At 50.0% G+C, this 22722-nt stretch overlaps 1 protein-coding gene across 4 annotated transcripts in view; it reads right to left on the bottom strand.

Annotated features, from left to right (window-relative positions):
- ARHGAP44 (Rho GTPase activating protein 44) overlaps positions 1-22722 on the bottom strand; it is a 160967-nt gene that overhangs the window by 14130 nt on the left and 124115 nt on the right. For 3 of the 4 annotated variants that reach the window (XM_032431912.1, XM_032431914.1, XM_032431915.1), the window contains 9 exons: positions 20417-20498; positions 19844-19971; positions 18490-18601; positions 17990-18071; positions 14865-14945; positions 12263-12376; positions 11570-11661; positions 10627-10807; positions 403-420 (listed from right to left, as the gene is read on the bottom strand). In XM_032431912.1, coding sequence (XP_032287803.1) covers positions 403-420; positions 10627-10807; positions 11570-11661; positions 12263-12376; positions 14865-14945; positions 17990-18071; positions 18490-18601; positions 19844-19971; positions 20417-20498 — 890 coding nt within the window. The remainder of the gene's footprint in view (positions 1-402; positions 421-10626; positions 10808-11569; positions 11662-12262; positions 12377-14864; positions 14946-17989; positions 18072-18489; positions 18602-19843; positions 19972-20416; positions 20499-22722) is intronic. The other variant, XM_032431913.1, reaches the window with a different exon arrangement.

Below are 22722 nucleotides of genomic sequence, written 5' to 3'. Positions count from 1 at the left end.
AGGTGGGCAGGATGGGGGCGGGGGGCGGCAGCGGGGCAGCATCGCACTAAAACGTGGCACTGACCAGCGGGAGACCTCTAAATCTAAATATGCGTCCTTTTTTGTCACTTGGGGTCTAGGGCACGGGCCTGACTCAGGACTCCTGCACTAGCCCGGGAACCCTGGCCGAGCTACAATCTCTGCTGGCCACACCCGCGGGTCTACTCGGCAGGTAAGGGGCTGACCATGCCTATGGTCACTCCGGGCTGCGATTCAGTTTCAACCACGGAGACCCAGCTCCCGTTAAGTCGGCCAAGCAACCAAACACGGCACATCCACTCTCTCGCAGAGCTCACTAAACGCATGGCTTGCTTTGTTTTCAGAGATTGAACATGGCCTCGTAGCTACCCGAGGATACCGTACCTTTGGATTTTCCTAAGGCTGCAGGGACAGAAACATACAGATATTAGTGTCAAAAAAACTATGCCTTCCTTTGGACACCCAGGTTGTCTTGTCAAGGTCATGGTGTGAGCGTGAGGCTTTCGCTGTGCCATGAATTTGATTCGATTTAGTTGGCCTCTCTAGTTAAAGGGACTCTTCTGTTTGAAGGGGTGAAGTTCCTATCCTTTATTCCAACATGAATAAAGAGAGAAGCTGGAGAGCGGATATTGGTGTGTGTAGGGGTAGGGGTGTCGGGAGTGGGGGCAGAGAGGGTGTCCTAAGGGGGGAATAAAAGTCAGAACTAGCTGACTTCTGCTGGCTTCCAAGTTACATGATTTGGAAGCCTATTCTTTCTTTCCTCTGGTCTAGGAGCTAACTGGTACTGTGCTATGAAGTCAAGACCTTCACTGACGAAGCCAAGACCTGACCTCTGCCGTACTGAGGGAGACACAGACATTCGAGCAGGGAGGAAACCTTCCGGCATCTGTGTCTGCTGCGGATAGAGAGGCACAGTGGGGTGTGGGTAGAGGGTGATCGGGTGCTTACTCTGCCCCACACCGGTCAGAGGCATAGAGCTCATACACTATGAATTCTGCCCACCCAGCAGGGCATTTACCTTAGAGACCAGCAGCGAGATCCAACAAACCAACAAAAAAGGTGCAGGTTTGGAGATGAGCTGTATCGGGTAGGATTTGGGTCCTTTAAGGAAGCGAGCCATGGGGTACAGCCCGCAGTGAGATGGCAGTAAATGACAGCCTCCTGACACTTTTCATGTCCTGTCATTGTTACTATTTCTCACCTCCCTTGTATGGCTCCGAGGAGGCACCTGGGGAGTTGGGGGCGGGGGTTCCGGGGGCTGGGTCTCTTTCCAGGACCCACTAGTTCTCAAGACCTCTTGGGTCTGCAGACCCTCCGCCAATAAATAAGCAGGAGCTCCAGAATCACTCTTGGGGGCCAGGCAAAACTCGGGGAAAAGGTCCAGTTGCATCCCCTGACATTTAAAGGGGACTGCAAGGGACTATCAAACTACGGGCTTCCAAATTTATCAGGATGAAAAGCGCCAACAAGCTTCATATTCCACTTGGGGGAGGGAAGTGGAAGCACTTAGCTGCACTGGTGAGCAAGGATGACATGCATGCAAGATGTCCGCGATGGTGATCAACAGAAGGAGCCCTAGGGGATGTCGGTCTTACCCCATTTTCCTTACCCTATGCTCTTTCCATTTGGGGGTGGGGGTGGGGAAGCACCAGGTGGGCATGGGCTCCAGGATCAGGGCTCCTGGGGGATGCCTTCTACTTCCAACGGCATCTTCAAGCATCAGAAAGCTCAGACACCAGGCGCCCTGGTGATCCGGTTTACCAAGCAAAGGGGCCAGCCAGGGCATGGGGGACACACTGAGCGAGACCCGGGAAGTACCCGTGGCAAAAATCAGCAACCAAGAACCAAGAGCTGAGCACACGCTTCTGCTTTTACAAAGACACCGCTGTGCCGCATGCAATCCCCACTTTCCCCGCTGAAACTCCTTTCTGAGGGGAGGCAGCTCCTCACGGTCCTACTGCACGTGCATCAAACATTCGCCCATCTTTTCGAAAAGCAGTACAAATCTTTACAAATCAACCACAAAGGCAGTGCTCTTGGGGGGAGGACTCAACGCATATTTGCTTTCAGGGAAAAAAAAATTGGTATAAATAAATGGAATATTTAAACGTTTGAATGTCTACATAAAACCCAACCTGAAGACAAAAATGGTAAAACTGCTTGGCACACTGCCACAGAGGGGAAGCTATTCAAAGATGGGAGGAATACAACCCAAAGGTTACAGAAGTTTCTGTTGTTTTATCACAGACAGAAGCAACAGTTGTCAGAGTCAAGAAACTGATTGTGTTTACCGAGAGAGGAGTGAAATGGAAGTATAATTAATCAAACACTGTTGACTCCATTAGAAGTCACTGCCCAGATCTCTCAGGCCAGTCTGGATGTCCAAGATTTCCCGTGGCCCAGTGCTTCCTGGAGAAAACTTAGAGGAACTGGTTTTCAGACCCCTTCAGAGATGAATCCAGGGCAGAGCAAGAAGCCAGAGGCCGGGAAGAAGCTCTGTTAGAAGCAAAGGGTTTGGAAATTAATAAGCGGAAGGCAGGAGTATGTTCCAGAATCCTGGGAAGGACCTCAGGGCAAGCCTCGCTTCTGGCTTTTTCTGGGTCCTGTGGGAGGTGGGAGCAAGGAGGCAGGAAAGGAGTGCCCGCATTTGGCCCTGGGATGCCTGTCTCCCACTCCTGTCTTTTAGGGTAAAGAGCCAAGGGGGCAGGGAATTCAGAGTTCTCAGCCACTCATCATTGGGATGCATGGAGGGGGGACCCAATGACAATTCCTACTGACGCGCAATCTGCCCTGTTGAACTCCTCCTAGTCTACCGGACCTTATATTTGTATGGAACTTATCATAGGACACACTTTGTACCTTTCCTAACAGACGGTATCGGGGAATAGGTTCTGGAACCATCCAAGCCTCTAGACCCAGTTAAGCCACTCTTCATCTACAGAATGAGGCTAATACCTCCCATTCCATTTCCAGCATTGCTGTGAAGGTAATTTACCAGCGACTGAGTGGTAAGATACATTTAGCACGCTCTTGGACCCTTAACCTGGGGAAGGAAGCCAAGTGGCCACTCAAGGGGCCACGGTGATGGGTGAGGGGTGGGAAACACAGGGTGTGCCCTATAAGAAGTCCATCTGGCTATGCCAATGGCATTTTACGGGGTTGACAAGTTGGAGAACATAGAGAATCATGGGGCACGTTCATGGAGGGAAGATAGAGGCTGGGTAGCTGGACTGTGAGGAGCTGGAGTGGCAGCTAGGCAACGGGGTGACCCCACTCCCTATCCTGCTCACTCCAGTGCTCCAGGGGAGTAGCACTGCCCTCTGGAAGGAGGGATTTGGGGTTTGAATCCCAGATTTTCTCATTACTGTGTGACAGGGATGAGTTACTGAACAGCTAGTTTCCTCTGATGGTTCTCTGTAAAATGGGAATAATAGTGACCCCTCCTCCTTAGGGTTGCAAAGAACAAGAATAGTGTGTACAAATTACTAAGCACCTGCTAAGAAGCCAACAAGCGGCAGGCTTGATGATGGTAATGCTCTGTCCTAATAGGTGCCAAGTACAGTTTTGTTTTTTTGTAATCCTCACGGAGAAAGAAATAGATCGTGAACCTACGCCTAAAACAGGCTGACAGGAAGGGGACAGAAGCATACGGTGCCCGTGAATCAGGCTAGCGGGAGATGGAGACACTGGGAAGACCCCCATCTGGGTCATGCCACCTGGGTTTACAGGATCTGCCATGAGACTGTCTTCCCTTCTTAACAAAACACCAAAGATCGGGGGGCGGGGGGTTCTCTGGTAGAAGGGGACCGAACAAGGAAGAGAGTCCCCCTTTTTCCTAGCTTCCTGAGTCTTTCAGGAATCTGGTGAGATGGGCCACTGTGGGTTTCAGAGGAGGGGAAAGCATCCGTGGAGGACTCTAGGCTTAAGGAACAGAAAAACAAAGAGGGGATCCTCTTCTTTCCTGAAGTCTTACCGCCTAGCCCAGGGCATCTGCGCAGGAAAGAAGGGCCGAACCAGAAAGGTCTCATCTTGGCTGAAAGGTTCTTTGGGAAACAAAACTTATGATGGGGAGCAGGAGGCTCAGGCAGAAACGGCCACAACCCTTCACCCTACAGAAGGCCAGTCCTTCACAGTCCTCGGCCAGCCCCTATTTTGTGCTTGCGAAACTAGCCCGATCGCCTGTGGGTGGGTGGAGACAGACAGACAGACATTCATGGCGTTCTTAGTGTGATGGCAAAGGAAGGGGCCGGGCAGAGTTCCTCCTGGAGAAGCATGCCCAGGCATGTCGCCATCTTAAAAACAGGACAATGGCACTCAAAAACCTAGTCTGTGTCCTCGAAGCAGCTGACGCTTCCCACAGGCTGGGCATTTTTCTGAATGCTTCCTAAGTAAGATTTTACTTAATGCTCAAAACAAACTCTTAGTTCCCCACTTTGCATCTAAAGAAATGGAGGCATGCAGAGCGTAAGTCACTTCCCAAGGTCACGTGGCCAGAATTTGAACTCGGAAGAGAGCCCGACCCCAAAGTTCATCCTTTGCATGTCCATAATAGGGCTCTTTCACGTAAGGGAGATTCTTCTCCCACAAGGCACGTGGACAAGGGAGTAGAAAGGTCAGACCTAGAAATGTCTCCCCTGATGCAGGAAATGAAGTGGTATTCCTGTTGTGAAGTCTGTAACCTGGTAGGCCACACAGGGAAAGCACAAGATCCAGAACCTTAAAAATTAAGAGACAAAGGACTGCACCAGTGGAAGGAAGAAGGAAGAAAAAAAGCCCAAATCTGAAAGAGAGATCAGGCATCTACATAAAGAACGCATTTATCACGGAGCAGAAGTTTGCTGTGAACCATTCTAGGGAATGGATCGTCAAGATTAGCAGGTGCTTTTTGCTTTTTTCCCCTCTGTAGGACAGACATCTGCCACGCTGCTTTTGAATCCTGGTCAGGAACAAGCCTAGCCAGAGGTACTAACTAAAATATGGTTTTGAAATACACAAGTCTAGAGAGATCTGGATTGCTGTTCTAAAAAGCAGTTACATTTGGCAAAGGCCAGCCAAGAGAGAAGAGACAAGAAACGCATCTGCCATCAGATGGCAGAGCCTGGGGAATTTGGGAAGGTCCCCAAGCATCCGCTGAAGACTTGTAAGTTCAGGGAATGTTTAAGATAAACTTGGGGGCCAGGGAGCAGTGGCAGGGGCCTGTGGGGCCCCCAGATGGTGAGTGACAGGAAACCTGAACATGCTAAACTTAGCCTTGCCTACACTCACCTGGGAAAGGCCAGAATCAGGTAATTTCCAGTTCACCGGGGATAGATAATTCCTTTCTTAAATACATAACAATGAAGTTTCTTCACCTCCCCAGTACAAATAAAGGCTGGAGTCATCTGGCCACATTTCGCAGACCCAGTCTCAGCACCCACAAACGTGTAAATCCTGGCGGTGTGGAAGCTGTGCTGGGGCCCCAGGCCAAGAATATACCTCTAACAAGGTCCATTTGGCCAATGCAAACCCATAATAGGAGTCAAATTTCCCACTGGTACCCGGGATGGCTTTCTAGGTAAGCTCGTCTTCAGACAGCTTCAGGCTCTATCTGAAATAAAATTATTGCACCAGCTAGCCACAGTGAGATGCCTTTCAGGGTCATGGTCTCTGTGCCCTGTCCATCCTCCCCCACAGGGTCTGCAGAGCACCCTAATATCTGCAATTATAGAAGCCCCTAGTTCCGGTCGTCGGGTGGCCATGGGTTTTCTGATTTAATAAATCTGGGAAAGGAAGCATGCCACAGCCACCTTATGAAGATCTGTGACCCGTGACAATGTGCTAAAGACCCTAAGAAGTCATACACTACGTGAACTGGCTTCAGTAGCCCATCAGACCCCAGGTTTCTGTCCCCTCCCAACCCAATACGACCAACAGTGGAACCAGTCGTCCATAGAGCACCTTTCACGTTGCTCCCGAACCTTCTCAATTAAAGGTGCCTGTTCCAAATTGCTGGACATCTAGATGAAGGTCCAGGTGGGTGGGACAAGACCCATCGCAGAGCAGGTGTCAAACACAGGCGAAGGATGCATCACACACCAAACTGAGCTCTAGGGGAGACCACATAGATTTTGGGGTTGCAGTCAAGTGGCTCTGGTAGCGCATCTCTGAGGACCAGACCGCTGTGAGACAAGCAAAATGGCAGCAGGCACGTCAAGTTTCCAGACTTGAAAGAGGAGCTATGCATCGGTCTTCCGAGTATAAAGAGCCAAGGCCACTGGGATTTCTGTGGACAGACTGCCATCCTGCTGGGACTCCAGAGGCTAGGACTGAGCCGGCACAGCGGGACAGACGTCAGCCAAGAGGGTAACAGTGGAGAGCATGGGCCAGAGCCAGAAGGCAGCAAACAGGCAGCAGGGAGACTGTGTGTATGGGATAGGCAGCGGTGGTACCGGTGGGGTTTCTGAAGTGTACGGCTGGCAGCAGGCAGGAGGCAGAGAGGAGTAGAAAGGGGGAGGACGAGAGCCATCAGAGGGAGACGTGAACGAGGAAGGATGGTCCACCATGGACATCATTTCTCTTCTCACCTCCAGGCTTGTCCTCTCAACGATCCCAGCTGAGTTTGTTCCGACTCTGCCAGGGACGTGGCCAATGGAGGCATCAGACAAATGCTGAGGGACTATGGGTCCCCCCTGACCAACGGGCAAGAGAGTGCAGACCTCTTGGCCAACTCTTTAGAAGGCAGTAGGGCCCCACTCCCCCTGCTTCTGTTCCCTCTCTCGCTGTCTCTGTCAAATAAATAAAAATTAAAAAAAAAAAAAAGAAGGCAGTAGGGCTCACATAAAAAAATATTTGATGGGACCAGGGATGACACTGCCGTCGTCAGAAAAATAAAAGGGATCTGCAAGATTATTTTCGTGTATTATTTGGGACAAAGGATCCATGAAACAGATGTCGCTATTTTATAAAACAAAACAAAAAGCCAATACTAACAAGGCATGAAAAATACATAGTAACCTGTAGCCTCAAATTTCCAAGTCGGAGCTTACACAGGGTGCAAGGGCACACGGGGTGACCTAATCAATACTTTGTGGTTCAGAGTGTTGGCAGAGTCAGGACAGCTCGTATCTCACGCCAACACCCGAGGGCTACAGAAGGAAAATTTTGAAAAATTTTTAAAAAATTGTATCCCTGCCAAATTCTTTATTCAGAACGGCAAAATCTTTCTGTGATTCATGCTTCTCAACCCTACAGGCACATGAGAATCATCATCCAGGACACTTTTAAAAAGTACCAGTGCCTGAATCCCAGCCCAGGCCAATCAGGGCAGCCTTGAAGAATGGGGTCGGGGCCACCGGAGAGCAGCCTTCTTTTTTTTAAAAGCTTGTTCTATCTTTTGTTGCATAACGAGCCACCCTCGAAACGAAGCAGCTTATTTTTTATCTGGGTCACAAATCCACACTCTTGGCAGAGTCTGGCAGGCACAGCTATGTATTGCATACAGCATCAGCTGAGAAGGTTCGGCCTGGCGAGGAAGACTCCGAGACCATTCCCTCCCAAAGCTGGTAAGTGGGTGAGGGCTGTCAGCTCGGTGCCCAGCTGGGGGTGAAGGCCGGGGGCTTGAACTGCTCTCCGAGGGGCTGCCCAGGCTCCCACATGGCGAGGTAACAGGGTTCTAAGAGTGAGTACTCAAGGGACCCAGGCATAATCGACAAGGCTCTTTCTGACCCAGCTTCCGAAGTCCTAGCACATCACTTCTGCCACATTCTGGTAGATAAGTCAGTCGCTGAGGCCAGCTCATAGTCAGAGGGAGTGCGCTTAGATTTCGACCCTCAGTGGGGGGAGGACCAAGCACCTGCTGCCATTTCTACCACGAAGCTCCTGGCATGTGGAGGGATGTATTAGGTCCCCGTGGCTACAGTAACAAGTACCGTAAAGTCGGTAAATGACGGAAATCTAGTCCCTCGCCCTTTTGGAGGCCAAAATCAGTGGCAACGGGCTGAAATCAAGATGGCAGGAGGGCTGTGCTCCCTCCGGAGGCTCCAGGAGAGAAGCTGTTTCTTGCCTCTTCCAGCCTCTGGTGGCTTACATTCCTTGGCATGCGGCCACATCCTTAAATCTCTCTCCGCTCCATCTTCGCATTTTTCCTTCTCCGCGTGCCTATGTCAAATCTCCTTCCGCATTTTATGATATATGGGATTGCATTTAGGGGCCACCCTGGTAATCCAGAGTGGTCCCTCACGGTCCTTATTTTAATCATATCTGCAAAGACCCTTTTCCCAAATAAGGTAGTATTTACAGGTTCCAGGGTTCAGGACCTGCTGCTAGCTTTTGGGGGAGACCATTATTCTGCCAACCACAATAATGAGAAAGGTGGATGTGAGCTCCAAAATCTGCCTCCAGGTCTTGCTAAAGAAACTCAGTTTCCCGAGTCATCCTGAATCAAAGGCAGCAGGACCAAAGCCTGGAGCTGGGATGGGAGTGAACCACTTTGTATGATGTCTAGGTCATAACAGCCATCAGCCAGGAAAATGATATACAATTGTTTGTTTGTTTGTTTTTTTTAATTTGACCAAAATGCTTTCGTAAAGTGAGCTTCAATTTGTCAGTGTTTCAAGAGGGTAGTATGAAGACTTTAAAATGTGTCCGTAGATTTTCAGAGCTCAGAAATGGGATAAATGTGGAGAATTCCCCTAGTATTGCTAAAATAGCACAGGGGCCTTCAGCTGATGCAAATGGCTTTCTTCTCCCCCCAGAACACTTACAACTTTAGGCTTCTGTTTCTGGGAAAGCTGGTTAGAAACTGATCATCTGCAAGCTCACTGTACCTTAAAGCACCTGGGCCAGTACCCTAGGCAACAGAGCAAGGGTGACCCTAAACCAGTAAGCCCTCCACTTAATTTCATGTTTAATACAAATTTTAAAATACACAAACCACATCCATTTAGCGTGCAAGAGTAATTTATGCAGCGCATCCCCTCCCTATACCCTTAAAGTTGATGGTGGCAGTTTTGGCTTTAAATCAGAACAGTGTGCGGAACGGGCAAATCATTTACCAAGTTCTTGAATGACCGATCGTCATCAGAGAGGAGGCAGTTGCTTAACATATCATCATTCAAGGGGCACCTGGGTGGCTCAGTCGGTTAAGCATCTGACTCTTGATTTCAGCTCAGGTCATGATCTCAGGGTCCTGGGATCGAGCCCCGAGTCCTTGGACTCTGCGCTCAGCAGGGAGTCTGCTTCAGGATTCTCTCTCCCTCTGCTCCCGCCCCCACTCTCTCTCTAATAAATAAATCTTAAAAAAAAAAAAAAAAAAAGATTTAAGGAATTTCCCCTTACTCTCTCCAACTTCTAGGAATTTCTAGTTTTTCTTTCCCCATTCGCTGGAGAAACAATAACCAACAGCACAGAGCAGAAAACCCCCCGGCTGCCTCACACAGCAAGGGTCTCCGCAGGGTGAGGAGACAAGCAGGGATCCATCATCCCAGGACACAGGTCAGGTCCCCAGGGCCAGCTCCCACTCAGAAACCAAGAGGGGTGAACAGTAAGATGCACCCCTACAGTTCTTGGTTTTCAACCTCCCCTCTGAGGCCCTTCCTTGGGAGGAAGGAGATCTTTCTGGCTGCCTCAAGATCTGTCAGGGAGGCGGAAGGTTGTTGTCCGAATCTCTGATAATATATTCCCATTCAGTGCTTTATGCTCCTGGTCCATTTTGAAAGAGCAGCCGCTGAATTTTGTGCTACAGCTGCAATTTTTAATTCTTAACCAAAGTTTACTCGACTGGCTTGCTGGAGCAAACAATGCAATCCCCGTTCCTTCTGTAAGACACATTCCGCTGATGCCTTGAACTTGCGGGGTGCTCTCAATGCACATACTCTGGTTGTCGTGGCTGCCGCTCCGCACGGATCAGCTGTGCTTGTTACCAAACCTGTTTACGCCCACTTTATTGGTTTTGGGAACCACAGTACGCAGTTAACACGTTACGTGACCTGATCTGAATAGGAGTGTCGAGAGGGCCGTTGCCATGCAAATGAAGTTGAATGCATTTATGAGTCTCGTGGGGACTCCATCATAGAAGGTGTAGGTATCAATCATCAACGATGGGAAGGCGTCTTAAACACTTGCAAGGACTTTACATTCAGGTTGCTTCAAGTGTAGGTTTGCTCTCTGTTTCAAAGAGACTGAACCTGGAAACGTTCAACCACGCATTCCAGGAGATGCTTATGGAGGAGTGTTGCTGAAGAATGGGAAGGAGCAGAGCCATTGTCAGTGAAAAACCATTTGGGATTTGAGAACTGACCTACGTTTATACATTTTGAGTGAAAATAAAGTGTTCACGTATTTCTTTTCATTGCCCTTGTTGGCCAACTTTTTTTTTTTTTTTTCCTTCCTTCTGGTGAGAAGTAATCAATACTGCACTTACCTCTGTCCCTAGAGCAAGGGAAGCAAGCCAAGGGACTCAGTCACAACAGCACAGGGGAAACACAGAGAAGGAGGCAACAGCTTAATTGCTACACATCGCCTACACCGCTGCTAGAGAGTGCAACCTTCCCGGCAATCTGGTTTGGTGTTAACTCCCCACCCCTCCCCCCTCCGCCCCTCCAACGCTGAGAAAGGGACACTGGTTCATACCCATCCTTTTTGTAAAACTCCAGCATCATATTATCCGTGGCAACGCTGAGGGGCCGGCGGGCCTGCTCGGGCTGGCGCCGGTCAGCGGGGTCCATGTCTGGGGAGGGCATGGAGCTGTAGTTGGCGTTGTGGTTCACGTGTACGGGACTCCCGTAATTCCCTGTGATGTTGAACTCTATCTCTGCAGGGATGAGAGAATGGGTGTACGCGATCTGTTGGTCACGCCGTTCCCGGCCAGAAGAGAGATGAGCTGATGCGGCCTGTCCTCTACACCTTACCCCTAGAAAACTGTGTCCCGTGGTTCAACGTTAGGTCGTCTGTTGATACGAATTCATCCTAATATAATTCATCCTATTAGCAGGTGAACACAAGTGCTCACCTATCACACTAATATGATCAACATTAAATAAAGCAGTTTCTATTTATGGTTAAAAGCCAACTCAGTGAAACAGGAACAGATGGGTACTCTCGGAAAAAGACAAAATCATCTATCTCAAAACTCATGGTTACAAGTGAAACACCAGAGCAGTCTTAATCAAATCAGGAAAGAGGGCAATGCCCACTCCCACTGCTGTTATTTAACACCACTGGAAAAGTGCTGGCCAATGGAGTAAGTCAAGAAAATAAAACAAGAGGCAGTACTATTATTTATAGATGACGACATTGTCTTTCTGGAAAACCAAAGATAAAACATTGAAAAGGATTGGAAACCAGAGATTTCACTAAGATCGCTATGGTTGTTGGCTGGTTAGTGTGGGCAGTGGACCCCTGTGGCCAGAATGTCGCTCAGTCGGGGATTAGATAGTAAGAAACCGCCATGACTCACGCGTGTGTGTAGGAGGATTAATGACAAACACCTTTGGTTTCAGAAGTTGTGAACTCACAGTAACACTCTTATTCTTCCCCCGGCCCCCAACTCCCGTATCTCGATGCCACCACGTACCCCCAGGGAAGAACCAGTCTGCATGCTGGATGATGGGCTCGATGATCCCAACAATCTGCAGTGAAACTGTGGTCATCATTTCCGTGATGTTCCTGCGAGTACAGAGCAGAGAGGGGGCAGGGCCAGGTTACGAGCCGAGGCAGACCTGGCTGCGCAGCCTAGGAACGGCCCCTGGACCGGAAGCCTGCTGACCTAGGTCTGAGAGCAGGCTTTCTCTTTGGAAGGACACTTCACCTTTCCATAGATGTCCTCCTTACAAGAGACGTGTGAATGAGTAATATATACGAAATCACCAAGTATCAGGCACCTTTCACTGTGAGGTGTGATTCTCACAAATGCAGATTCATCTGCTTTCCAACTCTGTTCTCTCTTTTGAGACAGCCCTCCATCCCCTGCATCCAGTTGCTGGGATGTGTGCTCTTCACAGAGCGTGAGGAAGGCTTAGAAGAGCTTGCCTGGCCCACTGCGGACTCAGATTAGCTCAGAGAAGACCCGAGCTCACTGCAGGCCTGTAGCTCTGAGACCATCATTGAGAAAGATCTGCAGAATTCTGGGTCTTCTCCTGAGCCTAAAACATGAGCAGGCCAAGAGAGAAATAGGACTTGACAAATAAAAGAGGCTGATGATTTATCTGGGGCCCTGGCTGTCCCGCCCACACGCCACCCCTCCGCATGTTCCTCCCTGTGCACTCACCCTTCTGCTTGCGGCCACAGGAGGTTGGGTCCTAACACAATTGCCATGTTACTGGGAGTCATCTTGTTTACATCTTGATATTCTGATAGCTTGGATAAAAATTTGATCAAGTATCTGAAAGGAAGACAGAAGGGCCAGGTTCAACTCGGGCTCAACCCCAGCCACATTCCCCCAGCAGAGGGCAGAAATCTCTCTCACGTAGCCCATCTTACTGACAACGAGACTCCTACATCCTGCATTATAATGAAGACGTGTAACGTATCCAGCCATGAGAATGCTTGAGAAACAGACAGACTCCGATCTCACTTGGCTACATGCCAACATCCGCTGCCATGAACCCTGGCCAGAGAAATTCCCCGTCTTTCCTTCTGACTCAGGCTCTGGTGACCTGAAGTCCCTCCTCCTTTTCAAACCTCAGTCACCTGCCACTCTCCCTGTGTGCAGAGGTGAGAAGCAAAGTGTCCAGGTGTCATCAGCAGAGATCTCTACATGCCAGGGCTGGTGTCCCCTGGGATTCACTTCAGTGGGGCTTTGAGAGCTAATAGGAAAAAAAGCTACACATAGATTTAGCACCGGAGCCAACAATTCACTCCCAGAGACCTACCCAAGAGAAACAGGCCCACACGCAAACTTGTACATAAATGTGCATCCCAGCAGTGTTATGCAAGCCAGCCAGAAAGTGGAGACCATCCAAAATGTCCACCGAGGGAGGAACAGATAAATAAAACGTGGTCTATCCATGCAACGGAATACTATTCACCCATGAAAAGGAACAAAATACTGACACGCGCTACCACACGGATGGATGAACCTTGAGGACATTATCCTGAGTGAAATAAGCCAGACATAAAAACCCATGTGTTGTAGGACTCCACCCAGGTGAAATGTCCAGCAGAAGCAAATCTGCAGAGACAGAGAAGGTAGATTCGTGTTTGCCAGGGGCCGGGCTTGGGCGGGGGGATGAAGAGTGACGGCTAATGGGAACAGGGTTCCTTTGCGGGGTGATGAGAATGGTCTAAAGTGAGTGGTGGTAGTTGTGTGACTCGACACACGTACAAACAACCACTAAATCGCACCTTTAAGAGGACACAACAGTATGTGAATTATATCTCAAGGAACTAATGAGGAAGCCGTACGTTAAATCGCTCTTGGGACTTTTTTTTTTTTTTTTTTTACTTGTGCTATAATCTACATAAGAATTACTACTTTCATCACTCTTAAGTGTATGGTAGCATTAAGTACGTTCGCACTGTGAGGAACCATCACCACCATCCATCTCCAGATCATTTTTAGCTTCCAGAACAGAATCTCTATACCCATTAAACACTCCCCTCCCATCCCATGCTCCGCTCCCCCCCCCATGCTCCCCTCCCCCCTGGCAGCCCCGCCCCCCTCCTGTCTGTCTCCGTGAATGTGCGAACTCCGGGTACCTCATATACGTGGGATCATACAGTATCTGTCCTTCTGTGTCTGGCTTCTTTTGTTTGGCACCATGTCCTCAAGATTCACCCGCCGAACATCACATCACATGTATATTTTGTTTACACACCCAGCGATGGCCGTTTGGGCTGTTTTCACCTCTTGGCTATTACGGATGATGCTGTCATGCACATGAGTGTACCAGTACTAAGTCCCTGTTTTCACATCTTCTGGATCTATATATACCCAGAAGTGCCGTGGCCGGATCAGATGGTAATTCTATGTTTAATTTCTTAAGGGTGAGCCATACCTTTGGCTGCTAGAATTTTGAACAGGAAAGCAGAAATACTCGGGCAGATGGCAACAGGAGCTGAAGCTGGGAGTCTGCATCTAGGGAAGCACGGAGGGGGGGGTGGCAGGGCCAGGAGCGGTGCTGGCAAGCCGAAGGGAGGAGGAAGCAGAGAGTGTGAGGAGCAGAAAAGATCTGTAGAGGAGCGGGAAGTAAAATCCCGGGGCCGGGGGCGGGGGGGAAGCAAGGAAAGTGAGAGAGAGAGATGTGCGGAAAAGAGGCGGTGAACGGTAGAGCACCAGAGGATACTCATCTGGCTCCTTCTCCCTGCAGATGAGCTCAAGGACACCTCCACCAAGCAGCTCCAGGTTTGCTCAGCCTCTCCCAGCTGTGCCTGAATACTTATCTTTACAATAAACGCACAATATCGGGGCACCTGGGAGGCTTCGTGGGTCGAGCGTCTGCCTGCCGGGGTCCTGGGATGGAGCCCGGCGTCGGGCTCCCTGCTCAGCGGGGAGTCTGTTTCTCCCTCTCCCTCTGAGCCTCCCCCCACCCACTCATGCTCTCACTCTCAAATGGATAAATAAAAAATCGTAAAAAATCTTAAAAACAGCTTGCATTCATCTTTGCTTCTTGCACATCAGAGAACTCAACTAAATTAGCCAATGGCCTTCCAAAGTCATACAGTGCCTTCCGTTCTGTTCCTTCCTTGGCAACGTGGTCATTAACAACCTCGCAGGGTCGTCTGAGGTTGAAAGGAGACCATGCGCGTTAACCAAGCTCGGCACCCCATAAAATGCCACGCGGGCTAGTTACCATGACCCTTAGCCAGGACACCGTGTGTGCGCGGCTTAAATAACCCTGACCCCGCGTCTCCAGGATCCGTCCACTTACCGGATGTTGTTGTGATTGGCCTTGGGCAATTTTTCACAAGCATTCCACAGAGCCTGAAGCCTCTTGTCTTGCTCCTGAATACTGGGGAATAGACAGGAAAGCCACTGGCTCAGCATGGGTCAATCAGATCTCACTGGCAATCATATTAACCAGCTGGAGAATGAGAAGGACCCTCCCGGCGAGCTATTATTAGTCAAGTGCTGAGTGACGACTATTTCCCTCTCTGCGCGTCCCCCGTCTTGTCCTGCAGACCTCCCCGGTACGTGTCACAGGTCTCAGGTGAATGCAGGCCAGGGGAGCAGGTCGGGGCAGGAGGGAAGAAGCCAGACACCCGCTCTAGAGCAAGGCCGGGCCGTGGGGTTGTCAGGAGGGAGACTGGCAGAGAAACCAGGATACAACACACCCGTCAAGAGAGCTCAACCCACTTTCACACCGTGGGGCAGCCTATTGTCCAGTTCGGTAGATGGTACTTAAAGTTCCTTGGCATCTGACGCATCATAGGTGCTCAATAAACACTTTTTTTTTTTTTTTTTTTAAAGATTTTATTTTTCAACAGAGAGAGAGAGACAGCGAGAGAGGGAACACAAGCAGGGGGAGTGGGAGAGGGAGAAGCAGGCTTCCCGCCGAGCAGGGAGCCCGATGTGGGGCTTGATCCCAGGCCCCTGGGATCATGACCTGAGCCGAAGGCAGACGCTTAACGACTGGGCCACCCAGGCGCCCCCAACAAACACCTTTTGAATCGGTACATTATATGAGCTCAAAATACACATACGGAAATCTGACCTTCACGAGCTAACTCAGAGATGGATAATTTCCACGAACCAACGATTCTCCACTCTACAAAAGGTCTGCTCCAAGGGTTTTTATTTATTTTTTTAAATTTTAATAAGGCCTCTAAGGATTAAAAGAGACTACTTATAGACTACATTTTATATATGCTTCTCATGAAAATCTACAAGGCACACATGGTTAGGAAGGCCTTTCCGCTCCAAGAATCTTTTCTCCAGAAAAACTAAAAGGAAAACGTCAGCTGGGTGAGGGCTCAGCTTTGACCCCTTAACCTGGGGCCCTGAGGGCGGTGACCATCACCCACACACTTCATTGCCGTGTACCCACAGGTCCACCCACAGATCCTGACCAAGGGGAGAAAACCTCTCTTTTCTCTCAGTTCAGCCTTGAGGAAGAGGTAAGCATTCTCCAAAACACATTTTCCCTAGGACTCTGAAGTGCAAACGAAACATGCCATTAAAAATGGAAAGGTGAACAGATCCTATTCGCGAGGCGGCTGCAATTTGACCACAGGCTGGACGAGGAGGGTTTGGTGCAGGGAGGTCATTAAAGACCCAGCTCCATCCTGCCCGTGATCTTGTGCCAACTACTGAATCTCTGTGCAACCTCACCTCCCTCATCTGTAAAATGGGTTCATGGGACGACCTCCCGCCTGGAGTCGGCAAGAGCGGTATAGGGGGGCCTCTGTACAAAGTGCTCAGCAGAGGGTCTGGTTGATCTCAAGCTTCCAATCAGGGTCTTGAGGGGAAAGGGCAGACGCTGCCAAGACCCGGCTAGATCCCAATGCCCCGGCTGTCCTCCCTTTTCTAGCTCCTCTATCATCAAGATTGCATATACGGCCCGGAAATAAAAGGGACCATTTCCATCAGAGGATACGGTCTCATTTCTCTTCATCCCTAGGACCACTGAGTGGCTCTAGAAAGGCGTTAAGTGCTGTAGCTAGGCACATGGGTTCCAGACTGGATCCCCTGGACTCAAATCCTCATTCTGCCATTTATTCACACACCTGCTCTGGGACTCACCTTCCTCACCTGTAAGCTGGGGAAAACAGCACAACTCACTTTCAAAGGGTTCGTTCCTGTGACAACTAAACGAGTTAAATGCGTATAATGAGCTTAGAACAGTGACAAGCCTGTAAAAAACCCTCGGCAGAGGTATCGCTCATGATCAGTATCCTCATGGAGCTCACACCCACGCTCCACAAGAGACGTAAGCACGCCCGGTAATCAGCCTGGCTTTTCTGATGCACAGTCTCTACTCTACCTTGGGGAAAAAAGGCCAGTGCCATGCAACATGACTGCAGCTGGTGGGTTTTCTAATGCCACACACACAGAGCCTGGCTTCCCTTGGAGGTCAGCTGGGCTCTTGCAGGGCCCAAAGAAGCACATACATACTCGAGCATTCCTCCCGACAACCTAAGCTGGCTGTGCTTTGAGACTAAACCTACGACTAGAGAGCTCTAGAAATCATGTCCCTTCTGAGGCACCCGGCTGAGGGCAGCCTGCAGACCAGATGTCAAGCTTTTATATTAGCTACTAATGAGCCGTTATTAATATATTTGTAACGATTACAAGTAAGAGTGAAGACCCTACGGCCCCTCCCTTGTTCTATTCTTCCCTCCAGAAGGAATCACGACGATCCGCTTGTGTGAGCCCTTCCAGAACCTTCTATGCATTTATGCATCTATAGATGCATTCCTAAAATTGTATGGTTTTGACTGTGTTGTGTTTTAAAAAAAAAAAACAGAATATCATATGTGTCCTTATTAACTTGTTTTATTTCACTGAAAAGTTAAGTCTTCCTATCTTTTCGTGTTAGCAGGAATAGCTCGACCAGGGTTTTTTTTTTTAAAGATTTTATTTATTTACTTGACAGAGCCACAGCGAGAGAGGGAACACAAGCAGGGGGAATGGGAGAGGGAGAAGCAGGCTCCCCGCGGAGCAGGGAGCCCAATGCGGGGCTCGATCCCAGGCCCCTGGGATCATGACCTGAGCCGAAGGCAGACGCTTAATGACTGAGCCACCCAGGCGCCCCTCGACCAGGGTTTTTAAGCACTGCAGAGTATGTCACAGTGTAGATATGCCATGGTTTATTTCTTCATGCCCCTGGTCCCCCCACCAATACATCTTTAATCATATCTAAGCTTTTGCAATTCAAAGTAACACTGTCATCGGCATCCTTGTACATGCTTCTCTGGGTACAAGTATGAGCACTTCTCCACGATATATACCAAGAAGTGGAGTTGTAAGATCATAGGTCGCACACTTTCCTAATTTCAATAAATACTTCCAAATAAATGCCACCCAACCACACATTCCAAAACGTGGTGTACTCACTTGGAAGCCTGAATCCACTCGTCATAGAGTTCAAAGGTCATCAGAGGTTCCGGCAACTCTCGGAGGTAAGATTTCAAAGCTCCTGGATATCGACACAATATTGGTTCTGAGCCACTTTACACTGGCATAGACGCGTCCTACCAGCGGCATCACCCGTGGCACGTGGGTCGGGGGATGGGTGCCCCTGACCCACACGCCACGACCACACGGTGGCTTCCCACGTGACTGGATCGGAGGCTCTGGCAGGGCAGCGGGACCTGGACAGCCAATCACGTTGGTTTTCCCCTCTTATTTCCCACCATCACCTCATCTGCTCTCGGCGCACTGGGGAGATCTTTCCTCAGGGGGCCCCAGCAATCAGGCTTAAAACTGAGCCTTGAGTGGATACATCTGACACATGCTGGGAAGCCACTGGCTCGAGGGTCATGTGACCACACGCCCTTCCCCGTGAGCCTCTCCAGCACAAGGGAGCCCCTGGCTAAGGGGCCGGGGGCGCCCACCTGCGATGGCGTGGGGGTCTGCTGAGTACTCCTGCACATCCACCACACAGCAGTCCAGAGCGGCCTTCAGCTTTTTCAACTTGGAGGCAGACGGCGCTACTCGGAAGAGTCCCTAAGACAGCACAGGGGGTCAGTGCACAGCCCTGCAACTCAAAGGCACATGAGCAAAAGGAACAAACACAAAGTCTCCCTGGCTCCCTTCCTCCAAAATCTCCTCGATGCGTTTTCCCCATCACCATCTCCCAATATTATAGTTGCCCTGCTCCCTGCAGGGTAAGTGCGTGTGCGTGCGTGCGTGTGTCCTGGGAGATGCAGGGCTCTACTTTTAGAGGCCAAGTCTGTGTCCTCAGGGGACGGGCAAACTAGGGGTGGCTTTTCAGGGAGCGACGCCTTGGTTGGCCCCTCCGTGTTTCATCCTTAAAGTTACTTCTGAATCCCTGTCACCTCTTCCAAGCGAACCACTGTACCTTGTACAAAAGTGAGCTCGGAAGAGAAAGAGAAAGAGGAGGAGGGGGAGGGGGAGGAGGAGGAGGAGGAGGAGAAAAGAAGAAGAATAAGAAGAAGAAGGAGAAGGAGAAAGGAGAAAGAAGAAGAAAGAAGAAAGAAGAAGAAGAAAGAAGAAAGAAGAAGAAGAGGAAGAAAGAAGAAGAAGAGGAAGAAAGAAGACGACGACGACGACGATGACAAGAAGAAGATGAAGACGGGGGTGTGCTGAAGAGACAAATGCAGGTCACCAGTAGAACGGAACCCCCCCAAGCCACAGGTGAGTTGGACATGGTCGAAGAGCTACTGATTGGTTTCGCTTTCTCAGATCAGATCAAAGGAAGATGGACCAGAGATTTTTAAAATAGCCCACAGAAGGGACCAAACTCGAGGTCCACGTCCCAGGAGACCGTTTACATGGCAATAAAATAACAGTCGCCCATTTCCCATAGACTTCTTCACATGTGGCCCTCAAGACGGGCTTGCTAACGTCACTATCAATCCTACTTTCGGGATCTCTAGAAAAGAGTTATGATCAAAAAGGTTAAAAGGTCTATTTTTAAAATGAGGGAACTCATCAAGCAAAGAAAGAAGAGGAGGAAGAGGAGGAGGGTGTAGAAGAAGTGGAACAGGAGGGAAGGGGGAGCAGCCTGGACACATCCTGGGGAATATGGAAACAGGACGGCTGGAGGGCGGCTAGACGTTCCTCGGGGGCCAGCGGTATCAGCCTCCCACAATCCAAGTGAAGGCTCACGGGAGAAAGCAGGACCAATGTGTGTGCTGCGGGACGGGGAGAGGAGGAGATCCCGCAGGCTCTGTGGCCTGGAGAAGACACCTGCTGGGGGCTGGGTTCAGCCGTCCCCGGACCTACCTCCTCCTGCATCCCACACTCAAGCAGCATTGTCACACAGGCCTCAATGGGAAAGGCGATCTCCCGGCCGCTGATCATCAGGTGCTCCTCCAGAGGCTTCCCGAAGGAAGGCTTCTCCACCCAGGCCTCTGAGCGGGGAAGCAAGAGAGGGGCCCGTCAGCAGTCAGTGAAGGGCACTCACGCTCGAATATTTCTTTTCCTCTGGTCAAAGATCTGCCTGACTCCCCAAGACACGGAGGCCCTGCTGAGTCTCCATTCTTGTGGTTTGGGGAGGAGGGAGGAGCCCGGCGGGGCAGACGGCTGGTGAGCTGCGTCCGGACCTGCCGGGCTTCGTGCTGGATATGCACCAACCACACACACCCACGCACACCCCCCAACTCATCCCCTGCGGGGAGCAGTGTGTGTGTGGGTGTGCTGGCTCAAGAGACCAGCGTGGGAAGTTCTAGAGGCTCGTCTCAACGTGGGCCTGTTGAGAGGTGCGTGAGGGTGGAGGAGATCCGGGGCCTGAGGGTCTCGTCCCAGCGGGCAAGCGGCCTCACCCACCTCCCCGCTCCAAGGAAGGTCTGCACTTACCCTGTTGTGCTTTAATCTGAGGCAGGACGGCCTGCAAGAGGGCCAGTGACTTCCTGTGGTACTCTGCTTGCACTTCGATGAGCTGAGGAGACACAAGGGTGAGCATCCCCTTTGCTGGAGGGTGGGGAGCACAGCTGCCGTGCGCCGTGGGGGCCTCCGCGGGAAGGTGCTACCTGATTCGCAGGGAGGGTGGCAGGGTCCCCTGCTCTCTCTCAGGCCGCCTCAAGTGATGACTCGAGCTTGCCTCCTCCTTAGCCTCGGGAGCAAAGGAGTCCCCAACAAGTGGACATTTTCAAGGCAGGAGAGCCACTGAGGATGAGGGGGGAACACCCCGGGCCTGGCGCCTGACACAGACGGCTTGCCTTCACCGCAACCTTACCTTGCCTTGCACCCCATGCTCCAAGCAAAGGCAACAGACAGAGGTACAACAGGAAACTATAAACGGGGAACACATTTAGAAATCCATTTGCCTGGGGCGCCTGGGTGGCTCAGTCGGTGAAGCGTCCGACTCTTGGTTTTGGCTCAGGTCATGAACTCCGGGCCGTGGGATCAAGCCCTGTGTTGGGCTCCGTGCTCGGTGGGGTCTGCCTGGGATTCTCTCTCTCCCTCTGCTCCTCCCCCACCCCGAGCATGCATGCTCTCATGCTCTCTATCAAATAAATAAATAAATCTTTAAAAAAAAAAAATCCATTTGCCTAGAAGACAGAGCTAAATGCTAGGGTATATACATCTTGGTTTCTGCAAAGTCAGTTTAATATATAAGTGATCAGAAACCGTGTGGCTTGGTCCGCAATCCTCAAGGACCTTGGGGGGTGAAATTACTCTGCCTCCATGATCTAGCCCCCAAAACCCAAATTCTTTCAATTTCCCTGTTTTGACCCTCCCGCCACTAAAACAGCTGCTGAAATGTTAACAAGAGCAGATGAACCTCGGTAAGCAATAGTCCTGCCATTTCTGTTCTGAGACCCCCACCACACAACTGGGTGTGCTTGAGGGAAAGGGGAGAGAATCGCTCCGTTTAAACGCTTGGCACGGAGGGCAGATACTATTATCTCCAAGTAAAAACTAAACACTAGTTAAGAATTAAATTAAAAAAAAAAAAAAAGAATCAGAACATTGGGAAAAAATGGTACATAAATGGCAGGGAGGCAGTCCAAGAAAGCTTTGGAATGTCAAAAATGTCATTAAGTTCCAGAAATTCTAAAGTATTATCTCTGTAAATATACCCAATGGAATATACTTGAGAAAGTGCTATTATTTTAAAATAAACTTTCCAGGCTGGAAGGAATGCTTATCAGTTCTTTTTTTGGGGTCAAGGGAACGCCTCTCAAGGTCTGGACCACTCACTGATCACAGCGCTGGGGTACTGCTACCAGCCCAGGGTGCTTACAATTTTAAAATTTTCGGGATTTCTCCTTCTTTTTCTCCTCCTTACCTTCCTTATCATCCCATCACTTCCCCAATCATTTAAGGTTTGAGTTTTGTGCCCAGCTTAGAAGGCACGTGAACTTAACTGGATTTTTAATTTGTATGTTTTCTCTCAAGTTTTTTTTTTTTAATTAGTGCTGGTTTTGTTTTATTTTGTTTTCGACTTGCCTTGCACTTACCCTGGTAGAGAGCCAGGGTCTTAATTATTTGGACCAGATTATTCAAGTATGGATGACTCAGATCCTGTTTCTCTCGGGTCTAAATCTGCTTTCATCGATGAGAATCAGGCAAACAGGCCCCATTAATCACCGTATACCTACTTGTCATTGTCTTCGGCCAAAATCGAAATGAGAAACAATTATGAGCTGGGGGCGGGGTTATCTTCTTCTCCCCAAGTTCCTTGTTTATGACAGACCCGGCTTTTGTGACCTTGGCCCGACTGACATTTGGGACTGAGTCATTCTTTGCTTTGGGGGACCGTCCCATGCACTGGAGGATGCCTAGCCTCACCCTTGACTTCTCCTCCCTACATGCACCTCCTCCCCCTCATGGTGATGGCCTCAAGTGCCTGTAGACATGGCCAGACATCCACTGGAGGAGGGAACAAAATCACCCTCTGGTTGAGAACCACCGCCACAGACCACGGAGTCGCGATCACCTTCATAGATGGGTTGAGTTTTATTCTTAGGTTTTTAGAGAAATCCATACAAGGAGAAATAGAAGACTGGACTTATTCACAGACAGAAGAGTTAAAAACCATACTCTTTCCCATGAGGTGCTCCACCGAGCGCCCTTCGGTTCCATGCCACGTTCCTTCCTGTTCACATCCTGACTCTTGTGAGCAAACCCAACGTGCTCTTACCTTTCTAGACCCTTAC

The sequence above is a fragment of the Phoca vitulina genome, unplaced genomic scaffold (genome assembly GCF_004348235.1).
Source record: "Phoca vitulina isolate PV1807 unplaced genomic scaffold, GSC_HSeal_1.0 scaffold47, whole genome shotgun sequence".
Classification (NCBI taxonomy): Eukaryota; Metazoa; Chordata; class Mammalia; order Carnivora; family Phocidae; genus Phoca; species Phoca vitulina.
This window is presented reverse-complemented; position numbering and strand designations above follow the sequence as displayed.